Source organism: Lipotes vexillifer, unplaced genomic scaffold, assembly GCF_000442215.2.
Source record: "Lipotes vexillifer unplaced genomic scaffold, Lipotes_vexillifer_v1.1 C27574316, whole genome shotgun sequence".
NCBI lineage: Eukaryota > Metazoa > Chordata > Mammalia > Artiodactyla > Lipotidae > Lipotes > Lipotes vexillifer.
In genome coordinates, this window is record NW_006798591.1 from 1 (window position 1) to 9,556 (window position 9,556).

General features: G+C 51.1%; 1 protein-coding gene across 1 annotated transcript; it reads left to right on the forward strand.

Moving 5' to 3' along the window:
* Positions 1-1,305: 1,305 nt before the first annotated feature.
* LOC103072926 (myosin-11-like) lies at positions 1,306-9,489 on the forward strand (the record flags this gene model as incomplete). Its single annotated transcript, XM_007470605.1, has 9 exons — positions 1,306-1,499; positions 2,878-2,999; positions 3,123-3,192; positions 3,357-3,517; positions 4,900-5,008; positions 6,741-6,872; positions 6,964-7,170; positions 8,139-8,276; positions 9,366-9,489. Coding segments are annotated over 9 exons (1,257 nt in total), but the record flags the coding sequence as incomplete, so codon positions are not given.
* Positions 9,490-9,556: the final 67 nt, after the last annotated feature.

A 9,556-nucleotide genomic window follows, 5' to 3' on the forward strand; every position in this document is an offset into this window, starting at 1 on the left:
TGAGCCTGCGCGTCCGGAGCCTGTGCTCTGCAACAGGAGAGGCCACAGCAGTGAGAGGCCCGCTTACGGCAAAAAAATAAAAATAAAAAAAATAACAAGAAATAACAGAAAGATAACTGAAGAATCTGAAAATATGTGGAGGTTAAATAACACACTTCTAAATAACACAATGGGTCAAAGAACAAATTTCTTTGACCCATTGTGTTATTTAGAAGTGTGTTGTCATTTGTTAATTTTCTCAAGGGAAATTTTAAAATGTTGAACCAAATGAAAATGAAAACACTACTTATTAAAATTTGTGGGATACAGCAAAAGCTGTGCTTTGAGGGAAATTTATAGCAATGCCAGGATTGGGCTTGGTATGTGCAGCACCCGCTGGGCCAGTAGGAGTCTCTCATTCCATTCTGAAAGAAAAAGAGCCTTGGTGGTGATAATAGTAATAATAATAATAATACCACCACCCACTCTTTGTTGCTTTGTTGAGCACTTATCAAAGTGCCAGATTCCTATGTTGGAGTGTTTGCTATGCCTTCTACCCAGAATATTCCTTCTCTTGATATCTGCCTGAATACTTTCTGGTCTCTACTCAAAAATATCAGTTTATCAGAGAGACACCCCCATCACGCTAAGAGATCACCCCCATCACTCCCAACCCACCTTAACCCTGCTTTATCTTTCTAAGCACACCTTCACCACCCCAAATATTATATACCTACATGTGTGATCATTGTCTGCTCCTTCCATTAGGATATCCACAGAATATGAGCTGGGGTCAGGGGGACACAGGGTCTGTGTTTTGTTCATGTCTGTATGCCCAGGGCCTGACACACAGTAGGCTCTCAATAAATATTTGTTGGTGGATGAAGGATTGAAGGCAGGCAGGGAAGTAAGCAATTTGCAAGCCTTATTCACTTATTCCTGCCCTGGAAGGTAGATGCTGTCATCAACTCCATTTCATAGAAGGAGAAACTGAGGCACAAAATGACGCTAGGCCAAGGCAGTGGCAAAAGCAGGATTTACTCCCATGTCTCTGTGACAATGTCAGAGAGAATTTGTTCTTTCTGTCACTCAGGAGCTCTCAGGGTCTCAGAAATAGATAATATAGTACTTGGAAAGCAAAGCCCCCTGTGCCTCCATTTACCTGCCTCTAGAGGGAAGGTGTTGGCTGGCAGAGGAAAGAATGGGGAATGGTGCCCACAAGGGAGCAGGGGACCTGAGGTCTCAACCTTCCAGGCTGGTCCCCTGGCCTGCTGTGGAGGTTCAGGTTCCCTGGGTGGGCCGACATCACCCTTCATGTGCCCACAGTGGACCGCATTGTGGGCCTGGACCAGATGGCCAAGATGACGGAGAGCTCACTGCCCAGTGCCTCCAAGACCAAGAAGGGCATGTTCCGTACTGTGGGGCAGCTGTACAAGGAGCAGCTGGGGAAGCTGATGACCACGCTGCGGAATACCACCCCCAACTTCGTGCGCTGCATCATCCCCAACCATGAGAAGAGGGTGAGGCTACCACCCGGCTCTTGGGGGGGTCAGAAAGTCCCCCCGGGACATCATCAGGGTCTGTGGGGAAAGGGAAGGCAGACCGGGGTACAAGGGCTGGAGGAAAGCTTGACCACCACCCCACCACCCCGAGGGCTCCATCTGACATGGGTAGGAGGTGCTCATTTCCCAGCCTGGAGGCAAAAGAAGGCAAGGGAGGAAAGGAGAATGCACCCGGGGACTTTGAGCCCTGGAGTGGCTGCACAGGGTATCAGATCAGTCGTTCGTCCATTATTCCAGCTAATAATTACTGAGCTCCATTTGTGCCAGGAGCTGGGGATACGGTGCTGGATAAATTATTGTCCTTGCCTGCAGGTTTCTTATAATCTAGGGCAGGGGTGCTTTAGCTGGGGGCAATTGTGTGCCCTCCCTCCCCTGCAGGGGACATTTGGCCATGTCCGGAGACATTTTTAATGGGGACGGGGCAATTACTGGCATCCAGTGCATAGAAGCCAGGGATGCTGCTAAACATCCTCCAGTGTGCAGGGCAGTCCCCCACCACAGAGAATTATCCAGCCCAAGATGTCAGTATTGCTGAGGTTGTGGGAGAGGTAGACAGCTGATACCCATGATGTTATCTGGGTAAATTATGAGAACACTAAAGAGCTGGGGCTCCCACTTGAGACTCAGGGCTCAGAGAAAGCTTCTTAGAGAATGGGAAGTTGGTGATGCTGAGAGCAGCGTGGGAAGGGCATCCTAGGCAGAGGGACCAGAATAAGCAAAAGTGTGGAGGTGAGAAATGAAGGGTCTGGGCAAGGAAACGCTAGGTGGGTCATTTTGTGTTGACGTGTGATGGTGTGAGGCAGGGATTGGGAAGAGCTGAGGCTGGAACTGTGGGTGGGGCTAGATTGTGGAGTTCCTGTGGGTGGACCAGAGCTTGGCCTTCCTTCTGTAGGATGCCATCGGGGGCTTTTAAAAGCAGGGGTATGTCATGATCAGATTCACATTTTAGAAACCAAATAAGGGGATAAGAGAGTCAGGACGGGGTGGGACGATAGTATGAAGCTGTTGTGATCATTGGGACAGGAGAAGATGGGGGTGAGTAGATGGCAGTGACAATGGTAGTGGAGAGAAGTGTGTAGATGGGGAGATACTTGGGAGGTAGGAGTCATAGAACTGGTGATGGACAGGAAGTGAGGGAGGGAGAAGGGACGAGGAGGAAGCCCCAGGTGATGCTAGTGCCACCAAGTACAAGAGGTGGCACCAGAACCCTCAGCTGAGCTCTCACCTGGTGCCCCGTGATCCCCCATGGCCTGGCGAGGTGGGTCACCAGGCCTGAGATTTGGGGCTTGCTGCTCCCCGCGGCCCCGGCGGCCCACTGCCCTTTGCGTCTTTGCAGTCCGGAAAGCTGGACGCCTTTCTGGTGCTGGAGCAGCTGCGGTGCAACGGGGTCTTGGAAGGCATCCGAATCTGCCGCCAGGGATTCCCTAACAGGATCGTCTTCCAGGAGTTCCGCCAACGGTGAGCCCACCGGCACCGGGCACGGGTGGGGCAGCGGGTGGGATGGGGGTGAGCAGGCTGGGTGGAGGGACAGACGGACGACAGAGATGCACTCGGTCGGTGACTCCTGCCCTGTGTCTCAAGCTATGAGATCCTGGCCGCAAACACCATTCCCAAAGGCTTCATGGACGGGAAGCAGGCCTGCATTCTGATGGTGAGCCCAGCCCCAGCCCCAGCCCAGAAACCCAACTGCAGACCTCCCGGCCTCTGGTGGCACTTCCCGCAGCTGCTCCGGGTGGGACCCTCCTTAAACACACTTAACCCCTGGCCAAGTGGTATAGCCGAGAACGGGAACTCTCTTCCTCCTTCCTTCTGCAGATCAAAGCCCTAGAACTCGACCCCAACTTGTACAGGATTGGGCAGAGCAAAATATTCTTCCGAACTGGCGTCCTGGCCCACCTAGAAGAGGAGCGGGACTTAAAGATCACCGACGTCATCATGGCTTTCCAGGCGATGTGTCGCGGTTACCTGGCCAGAAAGTAAAGACCCACGCGCCATCGCCTCCCTGCAAACACAGACCAGAAATGCAAATTTTCGTGGGCTTTCTGGCCTCATGTTCTGATTTTCTGATTCTAAGAGGCCATCTGCTCTAAGATGCATCATTGATTGAATGGCAGCCTTTTCCTGGGGGAGAGAAATGCTACCACTTTAAATATATGCACTAGTTATAAGGGCAGGGCAGGAAGGAGGTAAGACCATGGGCTCTGGAGAGTTAGACGTGGGTTCTCATCCTGGCTCCCCTACTTATTTGCTGAAGAACCTTGGGAAGGTTACTCTACCTCTGAGCCTCAGGAAAATGAGCATAATCATGCCTGCCTCATAAACTTCTTTTAATGAGGGGTCAATGAAATACTACATGAAAAGGGTTGAGAACAGTGGCTGGCTATCATTTCAGTAATGTGAGAATATGATAAAGTGTCTGAGGAAAGAGTATTTGTGTCTATACCCCTATGTCCAAGTGGGACTCATAAGGCAAAGTCTTAGAAGGCCTGATGCCCCCGCTGTTTTGGGAATCCTGGGGGCTGGGTGAGGGCTGCAGTTCCTCCATGAAACTCACACCCCAAACAGGACACAGGGGCTGGCAGAGTAGCTCTTGTCCAGGGCATATGCCTTCAGGAGGTACGGACCATGCACTCATCTGCAGAGCCCTGACTGTGTCAAGCTGATTCATTGTCAAGTAGACCCAGGATGGTCAAGGCCAGATCTGGGGAGCTCTTGGCCCAGGGACAGACCTAAACTGTTAAATTTCATAACTAAATTCTCTGTTGCCACCCCTCCCACCTCCAGACTAACTAACTGGGGCAATTTTATTCTTCAAATTCACCCACATCCAAGATGGCAGCCGCAATGGCAGCCGCACAGAGGTGAGAGGATGGTGCTCACTGTTCTGTGGTTTCTCAGACCCAGTAGCCCTTAAGTAGGAAGAGTGCTGGTTCTGTGTCAGGTATGGGATTTTTAATTATCTGAGGAAAGGATAGGTTTGTCAGACACTCAGCTTTGGGGAAGATGTGGCACAGCTGAGGGTGTAGGACACCCCTTAGGAATGGTGTAGCGTAGATCAATTTCCTAGGTGTTGTCAGGACCACAGATCTGAATCCGGGGCATTTTGTGAGCCTTGGGTCTTCCTTGTCCACTGAGAAAGGCTCTGGCCTCCAGATGGTATACTTTTGCTGATGCTCAGAGCTTCCTGGAGAATCTGGGCTGGAGAGAATGGGGGACGTCCTTGTACAAGTCACTAAATCACAAGCCAAACAGAAGCGTCCTGGCTTCGGGATGCTGCGGGGCGGGATGCTGTGACAACACAGTGAGGTGTGTGTTGAGCCAAGCAGGTCTTCTCACAGCTCCCCTTCCCTCTCCCCAGGGCTTTTGCCAAGAGGCAGCAGCAGCTGACGGCCATGAAAGTGATTCAGAGGAACTGCGCCGCCTACCTCAAGCTGCGGAACTGGCAGTGGTGGCGGCTCTTCACCAAAGTGAGTGCTTCCTTCTCCCACCCCCCCACCCCCCTCCCAGTCCTGGGTCTTCACTTGGACGCTGTCCATGTGGGACTGCAGGTGATTGACAGCAGGTGTGCAACTGCGGGCTTGAAACCAAACCTTGCCCTTTGGCGATTCTCTGGGCCTGAGAAAGGCCCCCTCTTCGGCACATGGGTTACAGCCATGACCTTAACCCAGAGGCAGAGCCTTTCCGTCACCACGAGGATCACCTATTGTGCCTTTAGAGCCCTACCCACTTCCCTCCATAGCCCCAGCAAGCACGAATCTGTTCTCCATTTCTATAATTTTGTCATCTCAAGGATGTTATATAAACGGGGTCCTTCAGTATGTCACCTTTTGAGATGGGCTTTTGTCACGAAGCATCATTCCCTGGAGATCCCTCCACCCAGCTTGTTGTGTATATCCATTGTTTTTTTCTCTGGGTACAACTTGGTCTTGCAGCATCGCTGGCTGTCATGAGCCAATCGTGCAAAGACTTGCTCTGCAGGGACAGACATGGCTTTCTCTTAGGTGCCCTTGAGTGTGTAAATGGGCACAAACCTTTTTACTGAGCAAGTATGTATTGAGTAACTACCGTGCACCAGACACATGCAAGGTGCTAGGGATGCCCTGTGGCCTCATGAATATTCTAGTCGAGTGGGGAAGCAGGTGGGGTCTGCACAGGAACCAATGCCCACGGCAGACTGGGATCAGCACAGGAAGGAAGCCACAGTGTGTCTGACAGGGGCTCCCCTAGTGCCAGGCAGGGCTTGAACACAGGAGTTAAGAGTCAGCTTGGTGAAGAGCAGTGAGGGGAAGCTGCTTTTGGAAATGTTCATCCCCACTGACCCAACTTCTAGAAAACTCTTCTCAGAAAACCATCTGAAATAAAATCAAGAATGAAGGACATTCATTTACAAGAGCAAAATTTCAATGCCCAGCCCTGGCAGACTGACTCACACCAGCTCATCCATCAATGGGATATTTTTCAACCATTAAAAATGATGGTTATCTACAAGTCAAGTTGTAAAGCTGATGGGACAGCATGGGGTGATAATTATCTTATAGCTTTTAGTAATAAAAGCAGCAAGTAGGGAATTCCCTGGCGGTCTAGTGGTCAGGACTCCACGCTTTCACTGCCAGGCGCCTGGGTTCAATCCCTGGTCGGGGAACTAAGATCCCACAAACCGTGCAGCGCAGCCAAAAATAAAAAGCAGCATGTAACACTGGGCAGCGTGATCTCAGGTATATTTTTTTAATGTGTAGGACAATGCTGAGAATGGGAGGTAGGATGTAGGGGATTTTCTTTCCTTTTCTCTTTGGAGGGAAACATATCAGTTTGTCGGCAGCAGTTCTCTCTCAGGATGGGACTAAATGGGGGGAGAGGAGACTTTCTCCTTTCACTCTGCACCTTTTCCCATTGCTCTAATTTAGGATTTTTCAATCTCAGCACTGCTGATATTTTGGGATGGATAATTCTGTGCCGGGGGGGTTGTCCTGAGCATTCTAGAATGGTGGGCAGCATCCCTGGCCTATATCCACTAGATGCCAGTAGCATTCCCCACCCCAGTTGTGACAGCTAAAACTGCCCCCAGAAATTGCCAAATATCCCATTAGGATCTGCGAGTGGGGTAAAATTGTCCCTTGCTGAGAACCACTGATGTATTTATTACGAGAGTGTTTCCCTTGTGCCACGAAAGCAAGTGACGGGCTGACCCTGTGTGTGCAGGTGAAGCCCCTGCTGCAGGTGACGAGGCAGGAGGAGGAGATGCAGGCCAAGGAGGATGAGCTGCAGAAGACCAAGGAGCGGCAGCAGAAGGCAGAAAGCGAGCTCAAGGAGCTGGGCCAGAAACACGCGCAGGTACCGGGCCGGGAGCCTGGCCGGGGCCGTGGAGGGCAGGAAGCCTGCTCCTGTGGGGCTCACGGGCCGTCTCCCCACCCTCTGCATGCAGCTGACCGAGGAGAAGAACCTGCTTCAGGAGCAGCTGCAGGCAGAGACGGAGCTGTACGCGGAGGCCGAGGAGATGCGGGTCCGGCTGGCAGCCAAGAAGCAGGAGCTGGAGGAGATCCTGCATGAGATGGAGGCCCGCCTGGAGGAGGAGGAAGACCGGGGCCAGCAGCTGCAGGCAGAACGGAAGAAGATGGCCCAGCAGATGCTGGTAAGGCACTGCAGGGGCAGCCCTCGGTGGGTACGAAATCCCTTGACCCTCACGGCAGGCCTGTGAGGTGCATCTGACGTTGTATGTCCCCTTTGGACAGAGAAAGAGACTAAGGCTCGGAGAGAAACCACCATCTGCCCACAAAGGTCTCCGTGGAAGCCTGCTCAGTTCTACTGCCCTGCCTTTCATGTGCAAACACCTTTCTTCCTAATAGCAACCCTGGGTGAGGGGTAATTGTATCAGTAAGCTATTGTTGCAGAACCAAAACACCCCAAAACTTAGCAGCTTGGAAATAACAAACATTTATCTCACACAGTCGTGACTCTTGAGAGTGGCTTAGCTGGGTGATTCTGGCTTAGAGCCCCGCACAAGGTTGCAGTCAGGATGTCAGCCTGGGCTGCAGCATCTGAAGGCTGGACTGGGGCTGGAGGACTCACTTGCACATGGCTCACTCACACGACTGTAGGCAGGAGGCCTCCATTCCTCACTATGTGGGCTTCTCCATAGGGCTGCTTGAGTGCCCTCACAATGTGGTGGCTGGCTTTCCCCAGATGGAGTGAATGAAGAGACAACAGGGAGGAAGCTGCAAAGCCTTCTATAGCCTAATCTCTGACTTATACACTCCGTCACTTCCTCTTGATATTATTTGTTAGAAGCAAGTCACTAAGTCCAGCTGACACTCAAGGGGAGGAGAATTAGGCTCCACCTCTTGAAGGGAAGAGTATCAAAGAATTTATGGACATATTTTTAAACCACCATGGTTTCTACTATCCCCATTTTACAGAGGAGGAGACTGAGGCTCCACAAAGGAAAGTGGCTTACCCAAACCTTTTCTTTGTGATGAAAGGAGATGGCAGAGCACTGCAGGGGGCCATCAGGCTAAGCCTCTGTATCCATGAGTCCCCAGAGCTCCGGGAGAGTGACTTTGTTTTAAGCAAGGTTGTGATTCTTTTCCTTCCCCCACAAAGGACCTGGAAGAACAGCTGGAGGAAGAGGAAGCTGCCAGGCAGAAGCTACAACTTGAGAAGGTCACGGCTGAGGCCAAGATCAAGAAACTGGAGGATGATATTCTGGTCATGGATGATCAGAACAATAAACTGTCAAAAGTGAGTGGGGTTGAGCGTCTTTGTTAAAATGACAGGCTCATGAGGGCTGAGGACTCCAGATGCCTTCCCTTTTTAGTCAGAGACAAGGTATTGAAGGCTGAGCAAGTAGTTACGTCCAGCATTGACGTGGCGGCCTTGTGACTGCCGTCTGGATGCAGGTGTGCCATGGATGGGGTCCCCGGTGGTCCCACCAGCACCAGGGCTGCCACGGAGCAAGTCTCAGAAACACCACGACCAGTGGAACCCCCAAGTTATACAAGGGTGGGAGGGCAATGTGCCTGGATTCAGGGGCCCCTCTCACATTCTCACCGTCTATTTGCGGTTGGTAATAGGGGAACCAGCTGTCCTGGGACCGAAGGGTTTCTGGGATGTGGGACTTTCAGCCCCTAAGACGGAAATGTCTCAGTGTAAACCAGGATGACTAGGTCACCCTAGTCAGTAACCACTAAGCAGCCCCACTGAGGCGGACTACCTTTAGTCCTTTGAGCTGGGCACCGACTGCGAGCCAGTCCATGTCAGGTGCAGGGCACGCACAGTGGAGGAGGACTCTGTCCTCGTAGGGCTTATATCCTAGTGAGGCAGCAAGTAGATAGTCATACACGCAAACGTTAATTGCCATTGTGATCAGGACTCTGAAGGAGGTGTTCACCATCTTATAAGACCAGAGCACTAGGGGATGAGGGGTGGGATTCAGGGGAGGCTTCCTGGAGGAAGTGACATTTAAGTGGAAACCTGAATAGTGAGAAGCAGTTAGAAGGAGAGGGGGTGGAGGCACATCCCAAGCAGATGGTCCCGTCTGTGCAAGAGCCCTGAGGCTGGGAGGAGCTGGCCTGTGGTAGGAAAGGAAAGAGGGGCCCCCTGGCTGGGACATGAAGTTGAGGGGTGGAGGGGCCTGAGATGAGGAGTAGTCAATCTTTGGAAATTATTATTGTTAAGGAACTTCTCTTTCCCCGTTGAAAACTCTAGGCTGCATTTGGTTATAATGTGGGCTTTCCTTTCAACTGTTTATCTGGAAATTACTAACAGTGAAATGTAGACCCTGGAGAAAAGGAAAAAACGAATGATATTTCTTTTTCTTTCCCCCCAAAGGAGCGAAAACTCCTTGAAGAGAGGATTAGTGACTTAACAACAAATCTTGCAGAAGAGGAAGAAAAAGCCAAGAATCTTACCAAGCTGAAAAATAAGCACGAATCTATGATTTCAGAACTGGAAGGTAAAACGGCTACCCGGTGATATTTTTTTTTGTTTTTTAAAAAATTATATATATATATATATATATA